General features: G+C 48.4%; 9 protein-coding genes and 2 non-coding genes; 5 read left to right on the forward strand and 6 right to left on the reverse strand.

Moving 5' to 3' along the window:
* CNAG_04519 (D-serine dehydratase) overlaps positions 1–1566 on the reverse strand; it is a 1771-nt gene extending 205 nt beyond the window's left edge. Inside the window, exons 1-6 of the mRNA XM_012196463.1 lie at positions 1223–1566; positions 1039–1172; positions 789–982; positions 606–703; positions 346–556; positions 1–288 (exon numbers count right to left, since the gene is read on the reverse strand). The exon at positions 1–288 is cut by the window's left edge and continues 205 nt beyond it. Coding sequence (XP_012051853.1) covers positions 1–288; positions 346–556; positions 606–703; positions 789–982; positions 1039–1172; positions 1223–1418 — 1121 coding nt within the window. The 5' untranslated portion in view covers positions 1419–1566. The remainder of the gene's footprint in view (positions 289–345; positions 557–605; positions 704–788; positions 983–1038; positions 1173–1222) is intronic.
* CNAG_12871 lies at positions 377–2034 on the forward strand. XR_001046149.1 has 4 exons: positions 377–559; positions 614–775; positions 864–1231; positions 1285–2034. It is a non-coding gene; the product is annotated as a hypothetical RNA (non-coding RNA).
* On the reverse strand, positions 1989–5000 carry CNAG_04520 (D-aminoacylase). XM_012196464.1 has 7 exons: positions 3869–5000; positions 3576–3791; positions 3410–3528; positions 3181–3362; positions 2839–3134; positions 2548–2787; positions 1989–2496 (listed from the first exon to the last, which is right to left on the reverse strand). The coding sequence occupies exons 1-7, from the start codon at positions 4151–4153 to the stop codon at positions 2161–2163; spliced, it is 1674 nt and encodes a 557-aa protein (XP_012051854.1). The 5' UTR covers positions 4154–5000; the 3' UTR covers positions 1989–2160.
* Positions 5001–6233: 1233 nt separating this feature from the next.
* On the reverse strand, positions 6234–8459 carry CNAG_04521 (oxidoreductase). The gene is made up of 5 exons (XM_012196176.1): positions 8145–8459; positions 7965–8057; positions 7157–7632; positions 6604–7095; positions 6234–6542 (listed from the first exon to the last, which is right to left on the reverse strand). Exons 1-5 carry the CDS (start codon positions 8292–8294, stop codon positions 6461–6463), a joined length of 1293 nt encoding a protein of 430 aa, XP_012051566.1. The 5' UTR covers positions 8295–8459; the 3' UTR covers positions 6234–6460.
* A 223-nt stretch (positions 8460–8682) lies between these two features.
* On the reverse strand, positions 8683–12066 carry CNAG_04522 (hypothetical protein). XM_012196177.1 has 9 exons: positions 11699–12066; positions 11272–11642; positions 11189–11209; positions 10980–11135; positions 10774–10895; positions 10590–10691; positions 10136–10519; positions 9271–10064; positions 8683–9191 (listed from the first exon to the last, which is right to left on the reverse strand). The coding sequence occupies exons 2-8, from the start codon at positions 11293–11295 to the stop codon at positions 9713–9715; spliced, it is 1161 nt and encodes a 386-aa protein (XP_012051567.1). The 5' UTR covers positions 11296–11642; positions 11699–12066; the 3' UTR covers positions 8683–9191; positions 9271–9712.
* Positions 12067–12194: 128 nt separating this feature from the next.
* Positions 12195–12286, forward strand: CNAG_10119. Its single transcript has one exon. It is a non-coding gene; the product is annotated as a tRNA-Ala (tRNA).
* Positions 12287–12816: 530 nt separating this feature from the next.
* On the forward strand, positions 12817–14648 carry CNAG_04523 (glyceraldehyde-3-phosphate dehydrogenase, type I). XM_012196178.1 has 8 exons: positions 12817–13020; positions 13080–13374; positions 13431–13512; positions 13563–13634; positions 13692–13755; positions 13811–13903; positions 13980–14252; positions 14334–14648. The coding sequence occupies exons 1-8, from the start codon at positions 12894–12896 to the stop codon at positions 14474–14476; spliced, it is 1149 nt and encodes a 382-aa protein (XP_012051568.1). The 5' UTR covers positions 12817–12893; the 3' UTR covers positions 14477–14648.
* On the reverse strand, positions 13686–18646 carry CNAG_04524 (zinc metalloprotease). XM_012196179.1 has 7 exons: positions 17964–18646; positions 16615–17899; positions 16244–16488; positions 16115–16186; positions 15684–16023; positions 15558–15607; positions 13686–15468 (listed from the first exon to the last, which is right to left on the reverse strand). Exons 1-7 carry the CDS (start codon positions 18055–18057, stop codon positions 14762–14764), a joined length of 2793 nt encoding a protein of 930 aa, XP_012051569.1. The 5' UTR covers positions 18058–18646; the 3' UTR covers positions 13686–14761.
* A 184-nt stretch (positions 18647–18830) lies between these two features.
* CNAG_04525 (glycosylphosphatidylinositol transamidase) lies at positions 18831–21184 on the forward strand. XM_012196465.1 has 7 exons: positions 18831–19175; positions 19237–19434; positions 19488–19690; positions 19743–19910; positions 19963–20185; positions 20245–21086; position 21184. Exons 1-6 carry the CDS (start codon positions 19021–19023, stop codon positions 20999–21001), a joined length of 1704 nt encoding a protein of 567 aa, XP_012051855.1. The 5' UTR covers positions 18831–19020; the 3' UTR covers positions 21002–21086; position 21184.
* Positions 21185–21243: 59 nt separating this feature from the next.
* On the reverse strand, positions 21244–24994 carry CNAG_04527 (hypothetical protein). XM_012196466.1 has 6 exons: positions 24276–24994; positions 23020–24224; positions 22854–22959; positions 21768–22754; positions 21614–21709; positions 21244–21561 (listed from the first exon to the last, which is right to left on the reverse strand). Exons 1-2 carry the CDS (start codon positions 24913–24915, stop codon positions 23662–23664), a joined length of 1203 nt encoding a protein of 400 aa, XP_012051856.1. The 5' UTR covers positions 24916–24994; the 3' UTR covers positions 21244–21561; positions 21614–21709; positions 21768–22754; positions 22854–22959; positions 23020–23661.
* On the forward strand, positions 21572–23619 carry CNAG_04526 (hypothetical protein). XM_012196180.1 has 7 exons: position 21572; positions 21654–22508; positions 22586–22687; positions 22754–22765; positions 22866–23031; positions 23114–23212; positions 23284–23619. Exons 2-7 carry the CDS (start codon positions 21729–21731, stop codon positions 23376–23378), a joined length of 1254 nt encoding a protein of 417 aa, XP_012051570.1. The 5' UTR covers position 21572; positions 21654–21728; the 3' UTR covers positions 23379–23619.
* Positions 24995–25008: the final 14 nt, after the last annotated feature.

Raw genomic sequence — 25008 nt, forward strand, 5'->3', positions numbered from 1 at the left:
TTTCCTTCCTTAATATCCTCCCCCTGACGGTGTACAAGTGTCCCATGCTCTTGGCTGATCCTTCCAAGATCCCAGCCCACAGCGTAGTCTGGTTTCACAACTCGACCGAACCCAGTGAACCTGCCAGTATCTTTGGATACAGAAAGTGCACCAACATCGCACATCGCCTCTTTTCTCAAGGGGTAAACAGAGACGACTCGACCCAGAACAGAAATCGCCACGTCTGAATAGGAGACGAGGGAAGTGGCACATTGCTGAAGGTCACACATACAGTAACAGCCGGCGTGCCTAATCAGAAACGAAGGGTCAGCGCAGTCCACACACAGATACAAAGGCTGAGTTTACAATTCAAGCTCTCCTTCAAGAGGACCGTGCTCTTTGACAGCTTCTTGGACAGCTGCATGGGCCGTTGGTGTAGCACCGACTGACAAGGTCCACTTCCCTTTAGCACCGAGATTCCTAGCAATCTTTGCTGCTGTCTGAACACAGTTAATCTCGCCAGCGAAGTAGGACGACCCAGCTGAAAGGGAATCGGAGGCATAAGATTGTCCGAAGTCTGGTGAGTTTGTAAGCCACATAGTAAAGAAGTGGAATAGGACACTGACGAGAATAGAAGCCAAAGATCTCGACATAGTCTTGAGATTCAACGAGAGCCTGAATGAGCTCTTTCATTTGCTCACTTTCCGCAGGAGCACCCGCTCGTCTACCGGCCTCATCAGCCTGACTCCATCTTGACTTCCCCACCATCTTATCACCCACCCTTGATCCATATAAGGTAAGAGACTCACTTTCCACCGCCGTCAACTTTGACAAAAACTGACCATTTGACGTGTCTCTGAATCTTCTGGCTGAACGACTGCAAGATCCTGATCTGTTCTGCATGGTCTACCATTAAGCGGATTGTGGCCTGGGCTCCCACTATCTCTTGGGCAGAGTTGATATCTTCGAGCTTGTCGGCACTTATAGGCATGGAGTACAAGATCTGCACCAAGGCTGTCAGCCGGATCTGCAATATGACGGCAAGCAGGGCAGATATACGTCGTTTACCAGGCCCTCATTCACAAGACCAGATTCAATAATCTGCCAAACCTCTACCATTGTAGATGCGATGGTGGCCTTGACCCCTCCTGCAGCTTCTACCTGCATCCTCGTCCCTTCTGTAGTCTTGTGCGCTATAACTTTATCAGCATCTTCTCCTCAAAAAACATCAATGGAAACTTACTCTTCACATGTGCCCTAAATTTCATACCCCTCTCTTTAGCATTGCTAACAACTCTTTCACAGTTGTCCTTGAATTTTTTACGGTCGACTATGAGAGCAGGTGTACGAAGAGCTGAGAGTGGTTGTCCCACAAACTTGTCCACGAGGGCGGACTTGGAGGGGAGGGAGTAGAGGGAAAGGGGAGTGAACGTTGACATGGTTGTTGTTTGTAGATGCTTGGAGGGATAGATGACTGTATAAGAACGTCAAACTGAATGCTTTTACACCGGAAACACAGACGCCATCTGATGGACTCCCCTCCTGCACGAACAAGTCAAGAAGCGGGCTAGGCGAATTCGCGTGCCGACTTACCCGATGGGTGGGTGGAGGTTGCCAAAGTGGAGGTACGCCTTATCTACGGCTCAGAGTGGGGGAATGAGTGGGGGGACGCGGAGGAGATATTATTGGTAGCAGCCCTGGGCGCCGGAATCGTACGGAAATAGAAGGGAGAGGAACTTCTGCATTGAGAAGGGCAACAGAAGGTGGGGGTAAGGGTGGGGAAGCAATTGGATGAGAATAAATGACTTGCCAATCGCATGCAGTGGGTGGTAAGGAAGTGGATGAGCTGTGGTCTGCGGTCCTCTACGTACTATAAGCGGGGGGAAGCAATAATCAGAAGCCCAGTAGAAAGCAAGAAGGGAATCGGAGCCTATCTACTACTCCTAGTGTCATATTATTGTCTATTGCACGTATTATTCACTGTAAGGAGGCTTGATCAGTTTTGTAGGCTCCTCCAGAATTATAGCATATACTATGTATACAGTTCTCGACGATGCTTGTGCATAATTACAACCAATTTTAGTTTTCTCAAAATGTTTTACTCGAAAAACAAGCCAAGAAACAACCATATGTCATATACTCGTGTAAAATAACTCTCAACAGGAGTGTGCAAGGAGATCTCTACCGCACTTTCCCATCTTCTCTTCGCCTAAGCACCTTACCTCCTCTCGTCCCCGTCAAGCGTGTCTCATCTACCGCAACCTCTCCATTCACGAGCACGAACCTGACTCCCTCAGCCTTTTGCTTCGGGTTCTCATACGTGGCCTTATCTTTAATGGTTTCAGGGTCAAAAAGTACGATATCGGCTGCTGAGCCTTCGGCAATGAGACCTCGAGAGGGATAAATGCCTAGTCGCTTAGCGGGACGAGAGGTAAGATGGGCGACCATTGCTGGGAGGGGCATGATACCCAGGTCACGAGAGTAATGTCCCAAGAAGCGGGGGAACGTTCCGTATGCCTATTGACAATGTTAGCGAAGCCATATTGCCAATGGGCGATTGTCATTTACCCTAGGATGTAACGTTTTCCCATGCAGAATGGCATCACTACCAGAACAATGCGTTTCATGGCACATGATTTCTCTCACATTTTCCTCATTACCGATGTGCATGATACAACTTGTCGCGAGTTTGTCTTTGATAAGGACATCAAAGAAAACCTTGATGGATGGCACTTTCAGCGAACGTGCAACTTCAGAGACGCGGCGTCCAGAGTATGAAGCAAGGTCAGGATGGGTGGTTGACCCGATCTGCCAAAGCCGCGTTAGTCCAAAGCTCACTTGCTACTTGGATTGACTCACCTGAATCTCATCCCAGTTGGTAGGTATGCCATGTCCGCCATCACATCCAGTGTCCTCCACTGCTCTCCTGATCTTCTCTCTTGAAATTTCATCCTGCAGTCTCTTCAATGTCTCCACCGGCCCTCCCGAACTTGCCCAGCTAGGTAATAATGCAGCAAGCGTGGTGCAGCCGGGAAGATAGGGGTAGGTGTCGAGGGAGATATCACACCCATCAGAGCGAGCAGCGTCAATCATAGAAATGAGCAAGGGAGCTTTGCCCTTGTTCTCAGAAAAGTTGAGAGTGGCGTGAGTGAGATCTAGTAAATGTCAGTTATGGATCGATTACTGTTCTATTGTACTTACGTATGGGACAACCAGTATCCCGACCGAGACCGAGCATCTCAGCGTAGCTCTCAAGCGCTTTGAACCCATAGCTTCGGTGGTGAGGAGCATAGAAAGCAGCGGGGAATTCTTCGCCAAGTACTCGACACAGGCGTGCGAGCTCCGACGTTGAGGCGTACATCCCGGGAGTATACGTCAAACCGCTATGAATTTATCAGCAACGGAAGTATGAATGGGGAAGGTATCTTACCTTGACATGCCAACTGCACCTTCAAGCATAGCCTGTCGCAATAGCTTCTCTTGAACTGTGATCTCGTCTGCTGTAGCTACCTCATCCCAAGGTCCACAAGCCAGCAGTCTCAGATTGCCCTGATTGATTATCAGCTTCTACGTCCTGTTAGACTCGAAGCACTCACTTGAGGCACGAGCATAGCGACATTGGTTGCCGTCTTGTTCCTCTCAAGGCAGTCCAAGTACTCTCCGACAGTGTTCCATTCGAACAACCCAACACCTGGGTGATCTTCCTCATTCGGATTGCCGTTCCAACCAGTGATCTGCTCACGAATAGCTTTCATTTGAGCTTTTGTCTGCACTGGGGCGTAGGAAATACCATCTTGGCCAACGACTTCCGTCTACATGCTAACGTCAGCTCGGCCTTTGAGACGAGACATGGAAAGTTGAGTCATGACTGAGGATGATGATAACTTACAGTACAGCCTTGAGAGATCTTGGCTTCATGATCCGGATGTGTAAGGAGGTACAGGTCCGAGTGTGCGTGAAGATCGATGAAGCCAGGACATAGAACATACCCTCTGGCTTCTACCTTACGAACCTCGGCACCGAGTTGGTCGGAGAGAGTGCCAGGTTGGGCAATACGGGCGATACGGCCTCCGGAGATGAGGACATCGGCGACATATGGTTGTGCATACTCTTCCCCAGAGATGACTGTTGGTGAGATAAAAAGGATATGGGAGCTGGATTGGGTAAGAGACATCTTGTTGCTGTTGAGTGCTTCGTGTTGGTATTATGTATGTGAATATGTGGCTGTCGTCACAAATTGCAGTGTTGCTCAGGTTTTATCCTTTGACAAGAGACCAAGAGAGTGGGGATCGAAGGTCTCGGAAAAAAGCTAGTTGTCTATTCCTTGTTGGCTTAGCGAAAAGACAAGCTTCACAAAAACCACTCCTCAGTGTTTTGGAATGATCGGGGGCAGGCGGGGAGTGAAGCGACAAAGGTAACAATGTAAACAGCGAAAATCACTCGAGAGATGACGAGCGCCGAAGACTTCTGGCTTCGAGCTTGCAGGATTGGTAGGACGATTGTATTGTTGATAGGGCGTAGGAGTGATATATAGTCGAAAATGGAGTAAGAATCGATACAGGCCGTCGTTATGGGCAAAGAAGCCTGGTGCAGTATAATATTCTTGAAACGCCTGGGTTATTATAGAAGAATAGAATCAAGTTCTGTGACACAGAGGGTGGATGAGCATGGGATGATGCCCATCTGCCATTGCTCCTATTCTATGATAACCGTTGATTCCTCCCCCACTTTCGCCTTCGTGACGAGCCATCGACATGTATTTTGACCTTTCGCTCCGGTTATTTCTCAGAGTGGGTAAAGTGGGGGAATCAGGGGTATCCCTCTTCGGCGCGGGCAATTACGACAACGTCGAAAATGGGTAAATTCAGTTCTTTTTTTCGACCTTGGGGTTTGGGCTGTGATTTTGTGTCCTGTGATTGCAGTCTCAGGGCCGGATAAGTTATTAAGCTGAAAATAATAGGCTAGGGTTTTCAGAAAGACTGATGATAAGATCTGAGGGGACTGGTACAGGTTGCAGGAGGTGCAAATGACTCCGGCACTGTAATTGGTGGAAGAACCGGCAATAAATAATGACGGGAAACGCGGTTTATCTATCGGCTGACTCCCGATAGAATGGCAGGTGGGTTCATCAACCCACTTCATCGTCTTTCACATCCTATTAGTTGATGGAAGGATCTAGCGTATTCCCCACTTTCGCACGTCTAAAAGATTCACGGAAAGGGTGGAGTGACGGAGGAAAGACAGCGAAAGGAGGCCATCACCCAGACCCGCACAGGCCACACCCTCGCTGGAATCTCCCCATGCGCATCATTATTTACAAGTCAACAACACCCAACAGGACAGCCCAAACTTTTTCGCCGATACTGTTTAGATATTTTCCCCTCTCCCTGCTCTTCTGCTCTTCCAGCGGTAACAGCGATCATGGGACACTCATCTGGATCGATAACCTGAAACCAAACGAAACCAAATGGGACGATGAAGGATGATAATAATACGGGACGTCCGATGATCGAAGAAAGCTACGCGCTACTAGGGAGAGCACATTCAATGATGATGCGAATAAGGATGGAGTACCTCAAATTAGCGCTAAAATGGAATGGTCAACGCGGAAAGGTGTCTGGACATTATAAAAGTGCCTAGTGCAGTAAAGTAAGTGATGTTGTTCGCTGATGCAGGTGTATATGGGCGCGATTGCAAAGTGTGCGCCTAGTGCATCATGCACGGCTAACCTTCAAATGATGATGCCTAGACCCGTATATGAATGTAGGTAGTAGACAGACAGCAGTCGGGCATCAGAGAGTGGACAAATGGAAGTCGCCTACTTCGTCAAAAAGTCATCCGCATACCACAACCCTGTATCAATACTGCTTATGTTGCGTATCATCATCGGCCTTCGACCGTCTCCTTCATCACCAAATAACAGGCCTTCAGATTCGTACCCCGCAAAATTCACTGCTTCACGGAATCTTTAGGCTTAGCTCTTCTCGTCTCCAGGCAGCTTCAGCCATTCGCCGACCGAAGAACAAAGGGTAGAAGTGAAGGTTGGCTTCAAAAGTTAGCGGGACGCACAGATGGGAAATGTGAGTCTGGCAACGGAAAGAATGGGAAAGGACGTACAGTGCTTTGGGGTCTCTTGATGCTTGATGCACGATGGTCGATGCCTTGATGGCAGTGGAGTAAGGTTGGGGGCGCAGCTGCTCCGGATGCAGAATAATGTTGAAGAGATGATCAAATGATTTATTGATTATCTGCCAGATCTAATGAAATGAAAGGTTGCGAGATGTCCCTTTAACTACTCAGACTATGCTTTCTTTTGCCATCTTGAACGGTCATTATTTGGCCTTCAATGATTATCTTCCGCTTTATGCGACCAGGAATCCTGTAAGAACACCCATGTATATTTTCTCGTCTCCTCTATAAGTCTAATACAAAATGGAGGGATTTTAACATTACTGCCAATAACCTACATATCTCGGATTTTTTACAGAAAATACTCGCTAGGATCATTGACTACAACTCCACGTCTAGCCCAAACATCTTCAATGCCCATATCAGGCTTACCGCTGTCGCATCCATACGTTAGCCTCGTGATCCCTAATGAGGGAATTTCCACTTGACACTCACTCATCTCGGAATCTGTAGGAAGGCTCAGTGTCGCCACCGGCAGTGTTGGGGTTCCTAAACACAATGTTTTGGACTAATCCCATTGTCATATGAATTGCAGCAGGCTCGACATTAATTTTCTCGTCGGGCTGTTTCCCATCAATCATAGCTACAATGTTCCTCGCGAGCACTTTCGCATGTTGCATGGCGGGTCTAGCTGCCTTGTGCGCTCCCGAGTCGGCGATATCACCTACAGCAAAGATGTTGGAGTATTTTGTATCTTGGAGTTGGAGAGTAGGACGGACGCGAATGAAGCCGTTGGCAGGGTTAATGAGAGAGTCGGTAGAGAAAGGGGGTAAGGTGGAGAGAAGTTGAGTGTTGGGGATTTGGCCAGTAGCGGGAATAACGAGTTGGGCAGGGATGGAGGTGCCGTCTTTGAGGACGACCGAGAATGTTGAGCCGTCGTTGGGGAAGCCTTCGGCAGGAACGGAGACGCGATTGTTGGTGACAAGGCTGAATTAAACGGTTAGCTTCTCGATGATGACAGATGAGGGAGTAGGGAGGAAGTACTTACTTGACTCCGAGTTCCTTGAAACGATTAGAGATGATCTCGTGAAGCTTGGAGTGGAATTTGGGCATGACATGGTCCCTAGACTGAACGAGAGTCACATTCTTCTCAGGAGAGACTTCCTTGATATCGCAAGCCATCTGTACGCCGACAGCACCACCTCCAATAATCACAATGTCCTTAGCCCTCTTTACGCCCTCCTGATAAGTCTTGAAATACTCTACAGAATTGGACTTGTCCTCGCTTTGCATAGATCCAGGGGCAGGGAGCTTTGTACCCGTAGCGATAGCGAGGAAATCGTAAGGGATATCGGTCTCGCCTCGCCACGCTCGGTCGAGGGAAACATGTGTGGGGTAAACGGCGTTGACTTTAGCTCGGACGACCGCGTGGAGAGAAGGGTTAGGGATGGCTGGTTCATTGAATATGGAGGTGAAGGGAATGAACGCTTTGTGTTCGTATGTAGGAACGACGGCAAATCGAGGCTGTAGGAGATAAAAAAAAATGGTTAGCGATCTTGTGAAACCTTGCAAAATTCATCACAGAACAGCTGCTGAACATTGCTACCAATCCCCAAAGTGACTAGATAAAGTAATAGCATGCTATCGCATGCCTGCTTCACCATAGTTTGAGGATAGAATTGTACACTGGAGCTACTAAACTGCAGAAGGATTGAGATTTCACTCATTCTGCAGCACGCTCTTGCGGACCGTTTTCCATTTTTATCCCGAAAGGACGCTCACGAACGACTCCGAAAGATGCGCAACGACACCACAGCGGCAACACTAACAAAAACACGACAAGCAGAAAAACTTACGAAAGCAAAGAGATGGTGGAAATGACTATGGGGTTCAACGAGAAGTACTCGATGTGTAGGTGGGAGGATTACAGCCAGCTCTTGCGCAGCTTTCTAATGAATGAACCATGGGAGAGAGTTTTGCCACGTTAGCACGAGAAAAAACTCCGCAGCCTATGGCGCGGGGAGGGTACAACTCACAGAACCGACATAAGATCCTCCAACGACAATGACATTTCTAATTGCGCTTGACATTGTATGCTCAAAATGAGGTTGTGGTGTTATGTATGAAATTATTGAAAAGAGAAGAACGATGAATGAGATGTATAATAACTTGTCGGAAAAGGGCATCGAGTTTTCGAGCAAGCGGTGAATTCTTATCTGATATGAAATTCGCCGATATATATATTAAATCGCTCCCCGAACACCGAGCGACGAGGCCTCGGAATTCTTTCGCTGGGCTGCAGTCGAGCGGCTTCTGTCGAGCTTAGGGCTGCTGCGCTTTTTCGTAGTTTAACCGGTTAAATAAACCGCCAGTCGCACTATTTGCCTCAATTGGCCGCTGAGAAGAATGTAACCTACTTCATTCAGTTGTTCTTAAATTTTGTAATAGAACTACTAACTATTCTTTTTTCCACTGTCCGCCTTTTCTTGCAGCTTGTATTTTATTTACGTTGAATGGCTGTATGAGCAATCACAAAATGTGTGTACCCTCTATAACTGAAATCCCTGACCATCCATCATCACTTTCTCGTCACAACCATATAAATGCGTAACATGTTTCAATTCGTCCTCAGTTGTTTCTGGGCGTCGAGAAACCCATCACCCATGATGATTTTTCCTTTGGCACATGCATGCTTAATCGTCTTCCAAGTACTGTAGATATCTTGGAGCCAAGTTTTCAAAGCTGCATGAGCGTCCGCTGAAATCGGTTGGCAACTCCTGTTCTGTAGATTGCCATTGTGAAAGTTGAGAGAAACGTCGGTTAACCCACCGGCGCCTTGCCCCAGCGGTAGCCCATCTTCGTACGCGACGCTAACATTGAATTGGTTGCCTAAATCGCCATCCAATGCGACAGACAAGTGGCAGGGGGAAGGCGTACCAACAGGTTAAACACGCAGGCGGACGGACAATAATAGGAAAGATAAAATTCAAAAATGCAGTTCTAATTTTTATAATTGTTTGTTTATCAACAACCAGGACCGCAGTTGCGGAGGACATATGAGCAAGATGTAATGCCATCCTTCTCTGTTCACGATGATCATTATTTGGTACGCATGCTAATACTGACCGATTGTAGCATTGTTCTCGGCTTTGCTCAGCTTACCTGCAACTGGAATTCTTCAACGAGGAAACCACGAATAACGGGTGGGTATGGACAAGAAAGATTCTTTTTTTCGTTCATCATTGCTTATTGTTGGTTGTGCCGGTGTCAAATGCCGCATCTTGAGTGGTGGATCTTAAACGTGTAGCTGTGCTTACTTATCTTAGGAGATTGGCCCTAGAGTTGATTGGATGGTCATAGAGAAGGACGGACATGGAGAACAGGGCAGAGCAACAGCAAAGGTTCTGTAAGAGCGCCTAGATTTGTTGTTACGGCCTCCCCGAGCCGGCCGGAGCCAAAATATAAAACCAAACGCTCGCTTTTGCCCCGAAAGAACAGCTGAAATGACATCCATCATGCTGTAACGGTAGCGCAAATCTCTAAGAGGAGACACGACAAGACGTGGTATTGGCATGGAATAAGGATCGTCAGCATAGAATCTCTCTTATCTTTTCCCACCTCTCGCCCAATATTCGAGAAAAGCCTTCTTCTCAGCCCACCCCATTCCCTTCACTCGTCGAACTTTTCCGACCTCAGCAAGCACCACAGCGCATGCCTCCCTCCATACACTTTTATGATCCTTCCCTGCCGCATCCAAACCCCCAGGCTGATTGTTGAGGATCTCCCCAGGGAGGAAAGATGGCGAAGAGGGAGAGGCGGTGGGATGAAGGGTCCGGATGTGCAGGGAACGGCGCGAGTAGAGGGTAGGGGTGTAGAGTTGGGATAAAAAGAGGTGTTTGAGGGGGGTAGGCAGAGGGCATGTGGCGCTAGGAGAGAAAGCAGTGGGGGCCGAATGTCTAACCAAAAAAAATAAAAGCACGCCTTTAGCGCCTGTAAGCCAAAAGGGGAGGTTCAAACAGGTGCCTACCTGAAGAATTTGACCCAGACGATTCCTTCATCATCCCCACCGACATCTCCCTCCGCCAAAATCCCTTCTCCGAACTTGAGTATCGCCCTTCCATTCCCTGTTGTCCCCTCAGGGAAAAGCACAACAGGCCTCTTTTCCTTTCTCCTAGCTTCTCGGAGGGTCTTATACATTCCCTTGGGAGGTACGTCATACTGTGCAGGGGGGAGACCGGTACGGGCGAGAAGAGAAGTAAGAGTGTAGGGGAGGTAGCCGAGGAGTGGAGGCTGAACAACGGCCGTAGGAGTGTTAATAGCGGCTGAGCCAGTACCTGTGTGACGCCCTGTCTTGGGGAGTTCTTGGAAGATATCGTTGGAGTAAACGGGGAGGAGGAATGTAGGGTTATGTCTACATAATATTAGATTAGCCAACAGGCCTCAAATAACTGCGAATAATTTCTGAAACACGAATGACTCACCTGAAAGCCAAATACAACACCTCTACATAACTAGTCCAGTTTGCAAGGACTAGATCTCCCCTTCTAGGGGATCGCTTATAAATTTGTGACACCCCTGCTTTTCTATCCGCACCTCTGTCAGTCCATCTACCACTTGAAAAAGATAATGCGAGTCCTTCAGCATGTTAGATCCATGAAAACGTACCCTCGTCGAGGAGAAACCAGCTCCGTTGAGATCCACCAATATCCCATAAGCATCAACGCCAATCTACAAGTCAGCGCCGTCAAATACCCATTAACGGCACGATACAGCGGTGGGATAGGCACCTAACATAACCCCAATATGGTCAGCTTACATTGATCGAAACCTCCAAACATGGAAATTAAGCCCAGTTTCGATGGGAGACTTACGAATAAGAGACATAGCCAATCCACGAGTAAGACATGTATCGTCCCAAGTACAGCGAGGAGGACACCCCTGACAATGGAATGTACGATACACAGGGGAGCGAGGAAGGCTACGAATAATGAAGAGCCAGATCGAGGGGAGACTGGAGGGAGGAATGGCTTGTGAAATTGTCAGTAACATTACTGTCTTGTAGAGAAAAAAATACACTAACCTGGATTCCTGTTGCCGGATCCTAACCGAGTGCAGGATGTATGAGCAAAAATCGACGTGGTGAGGGGATTAACTATAACTTACTCTCCAATTTGAGTATTTTTCCATGCTTTTCTTAGCTGGCTGATGAGCTGTATCGGGGGTAGACTGACAAGTCAAGTATTTATTGCAGGCTAAATAACGACTACGCACAATTATCGATAGTCGATAAGACAACGAGTATGTAATCGTAATAGGCTTAAAAAAGGATTATTAAATACGGGATCAAACAGCCACTGTTTTGGGCGCGACTACCGGCAATAAAATGTAACGAGTCAACGAGAAGGACGGATTGATCTTCTTTTTTGATCATTTATAATAGTCATAAGGCCGCTCAGGTTTACCTCCATCACCGAAGCCACATTGTCAAGGTCTTGCTCCCAAAAGAGAGCATTGGCAGCTATTGCAAAGCCTGCCTGTGTAACTGACGTCAATGAAGAACGACAGGATGATAAATTCTCTTATAACTTACAATGTTAATGAGAATGTCAATCGGCGGGTGCTCTTCAGTGATTTTGCGTACAATCGCATCAACCTGTTCTTTGTCTCTCAGGTCGTCACAGCTGTATCCCCAGGCCTCTCCGCCCTGGGTAGGGAGAGACTTGACGAAGCTGTCCAGCTTCACCTGGTTAGATCCGAGGACGATGTCTTTACATCCTGCCTTTTAAATAACCTGGAAATAGCCCCTCCGATCCCTACTGACCCACCAGTCTGTTTTGCCGGAGCTAGTCAATGTCGAATTATTTGGTGATTTCATCGATAAACCTCAACCAACCTCCACCTTCCTCCATCGTCTTCCACCGGCCTCCACTTCGCGAACACAGATTTGTAACAATGACGAAAACCGAATTCAAGGATATGTACGAATCGCTGTAGATCGCCCATGCCAGAGTGATTTAATCCTCGCCATTAATTTTAAAAAAACAGCGTCATGAGAGAATCAAGATCATAATCTAATTTTCTATCAAGGGGGTGTAGCTCATTTGGCAGAGCGCGTCATTAGCATTTTCTTTTCAAAAGATTCTTGACGAGGTACTGGGTTCAATTCCCAGCTCCTCCATAGCTTTTTTGCCTATTTGCTGATAACAAGTTGAACATTGTAAATAAGCCGCTGATTGCAATCTCCGTAAAACCACTTTCGCTCCGCGTCACTTGCGGAGACCGGAGATTTTCCCTCACTTGTCTTTCTCTCCGGCCTTGGCACGATGGAGGATTCAAGTTATGTTTTTTTATTGAGCCAAATGTGTAAAATCGGATGCATATGCAACGATAGAGGGTTGTAGAAGACTTGAGGGTCTTACAAGGCGCCCAATTTCCTGTATTATGTTGGAGTGAATCGTACTGGGCCCCGCGTGTGAAATGAACCCCGCAAAACACACGGAAGCGGATCGCGGAAACGGCAATTGCTGCGAAGCACCTGTGAAGCTCCTGCGGTAAGAATTGCTTCTTACATAATACAAAGTGAAGCCGATCTATCGGCCGGCGGGCATTTTCCACAGGGCCCCGCATTTTGCCTCTTCGGCGCTGTTCCGTCTTCCGTCTTGACTCTCCTCGAATGTTGGCCATACATTTCATATAAATCAACTTGAAGTTCATTCATGGCAAGATGAAAATATTTTCCCTCAAGCCCTCTCGAAACCTCATCGCTTACACAACAAATATCAACAATGACCAATCCTTTGCTGGCGCATATTCAAGACTCTTTTTTTCCACCTTGCCGGGTTGGTATCAATGGATTCGGTCGTATCGGCCGTGCTGCTTTCCGAGCCTCTTTAGAAAGAGATGATCTTATCGGTACGTGAATAAAGAGGAAGGTAATCGGCATCGGGCTCTGGATTAATCCCATCATACAGTCGTCGCTATCAACCACACTGCTCCTTCGATCGACTACCTCTTGCATGCTATCAAATATGATTCCACTCATGGAACTTCAAGACACGCCAATGACCTGTCTATCAAAGACGGTGCACTCTACTATAAGGATAGAAGGATTGAGCTGTTCAGCCAAAGAGACCCCCTACTGCTCGACTGGAAGTCCGCTGGTGTAGAGTATGTCGTTGAGTCAACAGGGAAAATGACTACGGTGGCTACAGCTAGTGCTCATATCAAGAGTGGGGCGAGGAAGGTTGTAATTTCTGCACCTTCAAAGTAGGTTTCTTTATCATATCCCATATCAGATCATTTTTTAACAGTTTGGCATGAAGGGACGCCAAGACAATTGTCGTCGGGGTGAACCGAAAGGAATACGACTCTTCAATGTCGGTTGTCTCAAATGCAAGCTGCACCGTGAGTAATAGTCTATCCAGCTGTAATGTTTGCTGATCGGTGCCCTCCAGACCAACTGCCTTGCGCCTCTGGCAAAGGTTTTAAATCGTTCTTTCGGTATCGAGTTTGGTATGATGACAACAGTAAGCATCGTTATGTAATTGGACTTACGCCTCAAAATGCTGACAACTCGTATTCAGGTCCATGCTTCGACCTCCTCCCAACCCATTCTTGACGGTTACAGTAAGAAGAACCGTCGTCTAGGTGGGTTTCTAACATCAGGTATTAAATCCATCTTGGCTAACGGAGTTTTTACCAGGCCGTGGTGTTGGATCGAACATCATCCCTACAACCACCGGTGCAGCTACAGCTGTCCAACTAGTCCTTCCCGAACTAGCCGGAAAATTCACAGGTACGCATTCCTCCATTGAGTCGCCAGCTTAACTCATTCAAGTCCTAATTGGCTAACCGACGGCCTCTCCCTGTAGGCGTCTCCGTCCGTGTACCAGTCAACAACGTCTCCATGGTCGACCTTACTGTCCGCCTGAATAAACCCGTCGCTTCCAAAGAAGAACTCCTCCGTCCTATCCGCGAGGCTTCTACAGGCCTTAGCAGCCTTGGTCCGCTAGCCAACGTTCTTTGCGTCAATGACGATGAACTCGTTTCCCACGACTTCTTGGGATGGCAACATAGCTGTATCGTAGACTCGGCTGCGAGCGTCATGTTGAATGATAGGGTCTTTAAGATTATTGCTTGGTATGGTGAGTAACAACCATAAGGCGATCTTGCCACTCTTTTTTTTTTCGGTCAAGGGTTGAAGACTAATTCCCAACGACATTCAGATAATGAGTACGGTTATGCCTGTCGATTGTTGGATCTTGTGCGCTTTATCCACGAATACGACAATGGCAAAGTGCCGACTCCTACCGCTTCTGGCGTACAAACACCTTCTGGTGTCAAGACTCCTATCCTTCGTTCCTTTTAAGATGGATAAGACTTGAGACGCTACATTGCGAGAGGGGGCCGTAAGAAGGATCGTTTCCAACTCAAGGGAATGCATGATAAATTCCCCCTCGGTCGTTCTTCTTGAAAGTCCATGGCTACAGTTTACAGTTGTTGAAATAGATGATATGATGTATACACAGCTACAAAACATCATGATGCCTCCTTTCCTTCCATTAGATCAGATCACCCGCTTTCCCCTTGCACACTCGCCTACTTGATTCTTTCGTAGCAGGTTCTCTGAAACCCAAAAATGTCCCATGATCGATTACCTCCCATAAGCCTCCTGCCGTCCATAGTATTGTCCATTCCACGTCCTATCATCCACCCAACCGCCTGACTGGCCGTACATCCCTCCCCCTCCTCCTCCCTCTCCTCCACCTGTACCCGCCGCAAACGAGCTATATTGCGGTGCCTGGTGGTACTCGTATCCCTGCCCCCCATACCCCCCACCACCATGCCCATCCCTTTCGTATCCCTGCCCAGAGGCAGAAAAAGTATCTCCGTACCCCTGCTGTGAATACCTCTGGCCTGGAGGATAAACCTGACCGTGGTCGTAGTCGCTATTTGGCCTACCATACCCCCCCGCACCAGCACCAACTCCGGAACCGGCCATCAATGGTTCCACTGACGCACGAGACTCGTAACCCCTTTGGAGAGCCGGCTGGGGCGCTGCCACCCGCGACATCTGCATCATTCCGCCCGACTGGGACTGGGTTGGTGGAGGGCCATAGTATGTATCTCCATTTGCTGGCACGTATTTTGTATTTCGGGCAGCGGCGGCGCCGGCACCTCGACGACGGCAACATGAGCGATAGATGCAGCGCGCGATGAAAAACAGGATGGCGAGGACGATCAACCCTACGATGATTGTGACTGGGATTGAGATTTGGAGGTTTTGTCTGTACCATGCTGCGGCGGTAGCTTGCCATGATCCGGATTCACATGTCTGGTTGTAACAATGGCCGCCGTAACCTGAAAAAAATAAATAAATAAAATGATCAGCCCACAAACACACGTTGTTTCTCAATTTTTTTCTGGAAAAGAGCACTCGGGGGACTTACCGCATGGGGACCCATCCACCAGAGGGGTTTGAAGTACCACACAAGAGCTTCTAAAAACAACAATAGGATTTTAGTCTCTCTTCTCGACCCGACCTTGGCACTTGGGATCATTTTTTTTTCACTCACGTCGAATTCGGATCCTTACACGTGACCACACAGCTCGTATCATCCCTTTGCCCACACGCTTCGCTCAAACCCATAGTCGCCCCCACCGTCCTACACTGCTGATCCAAACTCGTACACGTCCCGCTCGCACACTTCAACCCATCCGATCCACAGCTCGTCCCGTCTTCCGCCGTCTGATCCTCTGGACAGTTTGCAGAGGTGCCGGTACAGTATTCGGGGTAGTCGCAGATATCGTTAACGGCCGGGCGGCAGGTGGTGTTGGAGGGTGAGTATTGGCAAGAGGAGGTACAGCATGCAGAGTTGGAAGGGTCGCAGACGGCGCCAGAGGTGAATTTACAGGCTTTTAAACGAAGAGATTAGTTTTTTATTTCGACTTTTTTTTTTTTTCCAAGGAAGAAAATGGGATTGCGGGGAAGACTTTTATGACTTACTGGAAGAGTCGCAGCATGACGAAGTCGTGTTTCCTCCCGGATCGCAATCCTCTCCATCTTCCACAATCCCATCTATTTCTTTATCAGCACGTTGATGACCGGGAAACAAAAAGGGAGAAGAAAACTCACTACCACACTGCTGTAAACTGATAACACTTCTATCCCCCGGCGTTTGTATACAGCTCGTCGACACGGCTCTATTTCCAATATTACTGCATATATTTCCCAGCGTACATCCCGAGAACGTTTGTTCTGTCGTGGATGTGGTGGGATTCATGATAAATTGGCCGTTTGCATTGCACGTCGATGTTGTTAAAGGACAACAAGAGCCAGAGAGAGAGCAGCCTGATGTACAATCATGAATGGCCCCAAATCTATACAAGGTGTTGCAGTACATTCGTCAGCAAACATGTACTGTATTTCTTTTCCCCGCACACCAGCGCAGACCCCCCACCCCGACCCCTAAAAAAACGAAAACGTAAGAAAAGTGCGACACTCACCCATGTCCGATTTCATGAGCGATCAAACTCCACTCCGTCTTGGTAGCGGTACTAATACCTGTCCCCGAAACTGTCCCCGAACTCTGCTGCGAGCTATCCGTCTGACACAACGTCCCGAGCCACGCTACCCCCACTTCCGAGTCTGTCGGGCACGCACTCATCAAATGCCAAAGACCGGCTCCATCGTCCCCCTTGGCTCCTCTCCACGCGCTGAAATCGCCCAGTCTTGTATCGAGGGTAATGTTCGTGTCGCAACCTACGTTCCATTCTTCCCCTGATACGGGCGTAGAGGGGCAAGTGATGTTTTGTACTTGGAGCTCGATGATACCGAGGGAGATTTTGAATGATGATTTATACAGTGCTGAAACTTGGTTCCAGTTGTTGAGGACTTGAGTTCGGGCGGCATCGGCGGAACCGTAAGCGGCGACATAGTTGCAGTCCAGAGCGACGCCCATGTAAACAATCTTTTGGGTATCGGGACAACCGCTGGTATCGTTGATCGAGCCTATATAGTTGGACGAACCGGTCATACCGCCCGTATCGCCTCTTTTCCAGAACATGCCCAAAGGGTTGAGGAAGGAATAGGAAGAGGTATCATGGGTGGAGAACGTGTTGAATACGGGGTTGGAGAGATCGTTGAATTCCAACGAATCGTGGGAACAAGAAGGTATTGTTTTGTTGGTGCCTTGGTCGTGCCTCATGTCACTTTGCCGGAAAATTACCATTTGGCCCATACCTTGGACATTGACATCTTCCCATGTCTTCACCCTCTCATAATTCTCCCTAGTCATTACATTATACAGCTCTCCATCGACAGTGAATGATCCTTCCCATACTGCATCATGTCCGTCAAGATCGCCGGGATGGTGAACCATCACGCTCGCTCGACCATGGATCTGTGACCTCTCTGACAATGGCTGGTGAGCTCCAATAGCATAGAGAGCGGTCAATCTATCGATGTAGCTCGGGTGAACTACTTCACCAGTATACAATCTCCAGTCTTCTTCTCTCAATTCTCCAATTACTTGTTGCCCATGCTTTATCCGAGCATCAGGGTGGAACATGTGTTCCGAGGGTTGTACAAATAACTTTACTTTGAAAGGTAAGAGATCAGGAAGGTCGAGAGTAAGAACGAGGCTATCGGAATGTTTGAGAGTAGACGGTGGCGGAGGGAGAAGGGTCGAGTATCGTGGGACGAGCCCATTTTTAGGTCTGCGAGGGAGGATGGATAAGTGAGAGGTGGCTGTTGTCAGTCTCCGCAGAGGGGCAGGGTGAGGTGATCGGGCTGTCGAAAGAAAAAAAAAAAAAAAACTCTTTAGCATCAAGCCAGAGGACACGGAAAGACATACCATCTACTGGTGTCAAGAGTACCACCACGACGACCAAGACGAGCCACAGGAGGTGTATAGGTGGAGGCCTCCATTGCTTCGTCGTTCTCCACATGATACTTATTGTATCTTCCAGTCTCAAAGTATTTGAAAAGTCGTGCGTTTCGCTGTCGAGTGAAAAAATGAATGTTGCTGACTGTTGCCGATTGCCGTTTGAAACGAAGAGGACAAAGGACGACTGGGTTAGGGTGGCGGACTATACAAGACAGACGCTCGCTGAACGAAACGTTATGCTATGCCTTGCTGGTGGCGTGTCTTGATATATAGGAGTTTTATCGATGTAAATTAGGGCGTGATGTGGAAAGTGTGCTGCTGCGAGCGACGCTAGGAAAGGGTTACGGTAGCTGCGTAGATGTGGATGAGGCTGTGTGGGTGTAGTAGTAGCTTTATAGCACAAGGGACGTTGCTGTTGCAGCTGCAATGGATAGAGCGGAGGAAGGGATGGGCGATGGAAGGGGAGATGGACGGGACTGGATGAAGAACGAAGACAGTGAGCGTCAATACGCACGCCAAGGAGAAAGTCACAAAGACTTCACCGCGATCCGCAGTTGTTGCTGGCTCATATTGCATGACGCTGTATCTGCGCCGCTTACGGACAGCAGCCGAGGATCAGCCGACCACAGCTCCCCCCCCCCTCCCGACCTCCCTCCCCCCTTGCCCGCATACACATGCATTAAGACGCCGTCGTACTACCTCCGGCCGCCGGATCGTGTCGAGGAAAGCTAGATGAGTCAAGCTCAGCCTGTGCAAAGCCCCCCCGGACCGGCCCATACCAGGCGCATCGGTGACTACGAGTACTGCTGCTGCCTTCAGCCACCAAAAATAACAATTTACAACAACAATTACAATTACAATTACAATACTTCTATTGCCTTTAAGCATATATCCACGATCGCGCCTGCCGACCCTAGTCCCATCCACCCACTATCCATTACAACTAACGCCTGCATTATTCCTCCAACAGTCGAGCGTCCTAGGGCTCATCACCGCCCAGTGAATTGTCCTTCAACTCAGTCTCATGTCCCTTCTCGCCCGGTTCCACAGGCGCAATCCACCACCACCACCGGACCCAAACAGCGTCAACTACACTGCAGAACATGTCGCTCTCGCAAAGAAAATCGCCCGTCGGCAAAAGCTGTTCCGGATATTCTGGAAAAATGTCTCCAAGATACAGTCAGTAACACCACTTCATGCAGCGGGCGTATTCATTGCCTGAGACTGATATACAAAACAGAGCTGCCTTGACATTGGTAGGCGTACTTTGGTTGCTAGCGTTACCGTACGAAGGACTGTGGAAGAGAACGTATGTGGATGAGCATGCCCTTCAGCCGGCGCAGGTTGCAGTGTACTTTGACTGGGCGAATGTGCACAAAGCAGATGTATACCTCGCCGAGCTCGAACGATTATCGAGTTCAAACTCTACTTTTACAGAGTGAGGCTCCTCTTTAGGTCGTTACAGACGTTAAAGTTGACAGTCATTTGAAGACGAACAGAGTACATTCAGAACGCGTTCTCTGCAGCAGGCTTACATACCGGTAACACTACCACTGCAACATATGCACACGTCACGCCCCCCCGGGCTACAGGTATGGAAACGATCTTAGTCTCTGCAAACTGGTTATCGAGGGATGGAGGTGAGAACCTTCGAGGGGTGGCTACGCTGCTAGCGTTGGGAGATTTCCTAAGAGGTCAGAGGTTTGGTAACTCACATAATAGTACTTTAGCTGACAGTTGGTGTAGGCCAGAATCATTGGGCGTTTGATTTTGTCCTGGTTGTCGGCGAGGAATACCAATCGGGTCTTGCCGAGTTTATGAAGCAGTACCACTCTCTGTTCTCTAGTGTCATCTGGACGGGTCTCAACATTGACTACCCCGGCCACTCATTTTCCCACCTTGGCGTCTTTTACGGTGGGCCCCCTCCGTCTAATCTATAAGATCGATTCTGATAGTCGTCGTGTAGAGGGCACAAACGGTCGATTACCTAATCAAGATGTGATCAACACCGTCTCCAGGGTCGCTCAATATACCGGACAAGTGCCTTTGCGATATCACAACATCCCCGATGAGCCTTTACACGGAATTGTCTGGCTTGGAAAGTATCTGCTTGGCGCAAAGCATTTGCTTCATCATTTCGCGTATGCTGCTTTGGGCAGTGCCAGTGCCGGACACGGTTCACTGGCAAAGTACGTACCAAAAAAGAAAAAAAAAAAGGCTCTTTAAGCAGTGTACTAACAACGAATAGATACCGCATCGACTCTCTCACATTATACTGTACCCCTGCAACCGGTCCTCACGGCTTCCACACCCTAGGCCGCACCCTTGAATCCACACTCCGCTCATTCAACAACCTCCTCGAACGGCTTCACGCCTCGTACTTCTTCTACCTCCTTCCTCGCCCCAACTACTTTATCCCCGTCGGCAACTACCTCCCTGCGGCGGTCCTGTTGGGCGCAAGTTTAACCATCGGCGGGTTCGACTGCCCTTCCCCATTGCAAGGGCTGGTATACATGTCCTTTGCGTTCGGCTCAGCACTCCTGCTTTGGATGACGAGACTACCGACATACTTGTTCTTCGCCACATTCCTATTCTACCCTCGTCCCCGCGGACTGGCGCACAAATCCCTGGAATCAATGTCTCTCCTCCTCTACGGCGCGTTCATCCCCACACTGGCGATGATAAACTTTCCTCAATCCATCCTCCTCGCATTCTTCGCTCACCTCTACCTCCGTCTCCCTGAATGGCCCCGTGTAGTCACACTAGCGACTCCTTGGATTATACCAGCAGTAATGCAGTGGTTTGGGAAAGTGGATTTGGAAAAGGAGTGGAGAGAGTTGGGGAATTTTGGGTGGGTTGGAGTTTATGCGTTTTGGATACCGCTTTGGACGCTGGGAATCATGTTGTTATTGGGGGAGGAGAAGAAGGGGAAGGGGGGAAGAGTTGGGGATAAGGCCGAAGGGGAGGGGAGGGGGGAGGGGGGAAAGGGGTTTGGAAAACAATAGAGACTAGAGGAGATTTTCCCGCCGACAAGTCGTTCGTAGGAGGATCTGATAGCCAGGATTTGGAATGTTTTATTTCTTTTGCATGGTATGTATCAATTAGCATTTTGTTTTCCTCGGTTGCTCATAACCCCCCCCCCCCCCGACCTCTATCGTGGCGGTATTTTTTGGATAAACACTACAAGGGTACTGGAAATGTTCACGACTTTTCTTTTACACCATAGTATCAAGTTTGGGTATGGCTACAATTCTGGACTTGCAGTTCCTTCATTCCGATCTCGTCCTATTTTCCTCTCAAACACATCAATTGAGACCAGAGTGCTACTACTGAGTACCACCCGCTCAAACATGTCATGATGGTGAAACAGCCATGATGTTGAAGGACGAATACGAGGTGAGAAAAAGGAAAAGAAAGGACCAATATCACCAAGCTCCTTTCAAATCAACCCCCTTTTTTACTGCGACTGCGGCGCTAAATAGTCTCACACTAAAGGGATTAGTAGAGAAAACAGGGGAGCGATTGGCTCATGATGGGTTTGCATATATATGTAATGCAGCTGGCTCTATGCCCACGGTAAGTGATCTCTCGATTCATAGCGGTACTGGACTACTCGCCTTGAACGACAAGCAAAACTTCAAGTTGACATTGTTTCAGCCCACCAATCTACCGAATACAACCCAAGAAAGCGCCGTCCACTTCCCATCCTCTACCTGCTGAGAAATATTAGAGATGCGGCCGGCCCTCACTCTACTAACCCTCGTCCCTTACCTGGGAGGAACCTTTGCCAACACTTGTCGAGTTGCTGGTGCTGGTACATCTGCTACTACCGCTGCTGCGGCTGCTTCTTCAAGCGACGCTTCGGGTACGAGCGTGATTGGCAACAATCTGCTCGCTAGTTCCAATACAGCTGCAGGAGGGGCCAGTACTACCGCCAAGGCTGCGAGTGTCAGTAGTGGTGGCGGTTCCGCTGTGTCGGCTACAGATTCATCCGCTGCGAGCGCTGCCACCTCAGCCGCTGAATCAGTTTTTTCTGGGGACCACTCCTCCTCTGCGTCTACTTCTGTCTCCGCAAGGAGTTCATCTGCTCAAAGTGCTGCTTACCCTCAAGGTTCTCAAATGGGTACCGACTTCGTCCTCTCTAACCCTTCAGACGATTGTAAATGCGGCTACTCCATCTCCTCGCTCAACGACGAGTACTTTCCTTACAAATTTGCTTACACCTTTTCTGCGCTTTCCGATGGAAATGCCAGAGATGGCCTCGCTGCTGCGGGTTGGTTGGTGAATGATGGAAAGTATGTAGGGGGCGCAGCGAATGGGAATAGGTGTTGGGGGAATAAGGATAATGTGAATATTGATTCAGGGGATTTGGTTTTGACTGTACCAAAAGATCAGACGGCGAGTCCGAATATGGAATGTGCAGAGATTGCATTCAATGAGACGAATTTGTTTGAAGGAGTGTTCCAGACGGAGGCGTTGTTGAGCGGGGTGGATGGGACTTGTCAGGCTTTCGTAAGTTTCCCGACCAGTCTTCCCTTTTTTGCCTTTTTTTTTGGATAAGGATGGCTCATGGAACGACATTCCCATAGTGGTTGAATCACTCTATTGCAACACAATATGCAGACGAGCTTGATATCGAAGTGATTAGTTCGACAATTGATAGCGATGGAGTTTGGTATAGCAACTGGCCTGTAAATTATTTTCATTCTTTTGATTCTCGATTCCGTACTAATTTCCTGCCCTTTCCCGATTTGCAGCCTAACGGCGATGTAAGTGCAAAGTTCCTTCATTTCGTCTTCTGCGCGCGAGTCCAGAAGATGGGAGATCCCGAAAAGTAGAAGCTAATAAGAACCCCACCTTAAAATCTAGCCCAACAATCCTAATAGCCTCACTTCCGCACACACCAATGTCCCTTTCCCAGGCATAAGCACCAACGACCCGCGAAAGACGTACAACAATTATACTATTGCTTGGTTATCCAGCTCGACAACGAGGTATTACAATGGTGCGAAACAGGACTCACCTACTGATAACCGTAAGTCTTATTAAATTTAGAATTTCCTAGGTATTCTCTACTGCAGACTGAGCATTAATGTGTCCCATGTTATGATTTGTAGAACCGGAGCATAACATGATATTCACAATCAACAATTGGTCCAATGGCGGTACAGGTTGGACCCATGGTCCTCCGACAGAGGAAGATTCCAACCTCCGCGGTATGTTCTTTTTGAAGCCTTCTTTCTCCCAATAAAATGCTGATGAAGCCCATCTATTATTGCATATCCAGTCAAGAGCGTTTTACTGTATTATCGTACCCAGGATGTCCAGGACATGGCCGCTTTGGATAGCAGCTGCACTGATAGCGACGTTTGTAAAGTCTAGTTACGATTCCGTCGCATTCTTGCCCGATAGCTTGTGCGATATATCACCTGTGAAGATCTATCAATGGTTTCATCCGTCCTACATCACCTGACATGCCATCATCACCCGCCTTCTTATGATCTCGAGCTGAGCTGTCGAGGTTTGAACCTCATCCGGAAGACCATTGGAAATGATTTTATATGATGGTCGCTTGTCCTAGTGTTTCTCCGGCTGGATGGATTAAAGATGATAGTTACTGTCCATCAATACCTCTCGACTTTACAACATGTTTCATGACCCTTCTTCACGATCTCCTCCAGGATCTCTTCTCAATTTTCTCGCTAACCTTGACTAAACCTTTGATGCCACCCTCTCCAATCCTCTTCGCTTGAGTACTCTGTCCACCCAGCAATCCTGATACGCTCCACCACTCTTTTTCGCCATCTTGGGTTCGCACAGGGCACCAAACCAAGTGTTCATTCAGTGCATCAAACTGCTTCGCTCCATTTTTCTCGCTGGAAAAGTTCCAAAGACCTATGCGCCGATGGCATATACGGCAGCATATAATTTCTGTCCGACTGGGGGGAATGTCGAGGGAGATCTGTATTGTGGGGTAGTTCGGGTGGTAAGGGAACCAGCCGAAGAGGGCTAATTGGGATGCTACATCGGTGGCAGCAGAAGGAATGGAGGATGTGAGATAAGGTTTGAACAGATTGACAAGACGCTCGGCTTGTACAGAAGTCAGAGGAGATAGAAGACGAAGGGAAGGAAGGGTGAGGCATTCTAATAAAAGATGAGACGCGAGAGGAGCGAGGGACGAGGTGATGGGTGGGTGAACAAGATGGCGTAATTGTTCATACAGATTTTCTGCGGAGCCATAGGTAAGACAGGATGACGAAAGGATATAAAGAGACACACCTGGAGATGCACATATTCTCCACGCGCAATTCTTTTCATGGCGCTCTTCGAACCCCTTTGCCAGCTTTTCTCCAAGCTTACTTCTCATCCCCTCATCTCGGACTTCTTCCAGTCCTCCTAGCCCCCATCTTACCCCGCAAACATCGCATTTCAGTCCTTCTCGTCCTTCGTTTACCCAGCCTTTCATAGCGGCTCTTACAGGCGATAGACTCGGCGGGTGTTGAGGGGTATATGTGTATGGTTGGAAAGTCATCAGTCGGGATAAGAGACTTAATGCGGAAAATGGAGCGTATATTCTGGAAAGTGGAAGGGCGGGTATAGGCTGGGTAGAAAGGATGAGAGAAGGAACTGATGGGGCAGGAGGTTTGTATATTCGTTGTCGTTTTGCGGTGGTTTCGTAACCTGGAGAGAATAAGGAATCCAACGCCGAAAATAATCGCTTCTTCGTTATTCTCCCACTGTAGATCCGTATGGGAGATTGTTCTGAGTCATCGGTAACATCGATGTCAATCCCATTTGCGTTACCCAGATGTTCATTATCGTCGAGCTCGGAGTCTGAAGTCAACGCCCAGTCGTCGTCGGCGTAGAGGAGCTTAAAGACGTCTCGAAGGTCGTCGTCTGTGTTGAAGGATTCTTCCATGGGGGTTTGAGTAGATATTGAGGTGAGAAACAAATTGTTGAGGTAGTCTTAAGACAACTTGACCACTCTCGAAGACAAGATCAGCGAAGCCTT

This window comes from Cryptococcus neoformans, chromosome 9 (genome assembly GCF_000149245.1).
Source record: "Cryptococcus neoformans var. grubii H99 chromosome 9, complete sequence".
Classification (NCBI taxonomy): Eukaryota; Fungi; Basidiomycota; class Tremellomycetes; order Tremellales; family Cryptococcaceae; genus Cryptococcus; species Cryptococcus neoformans.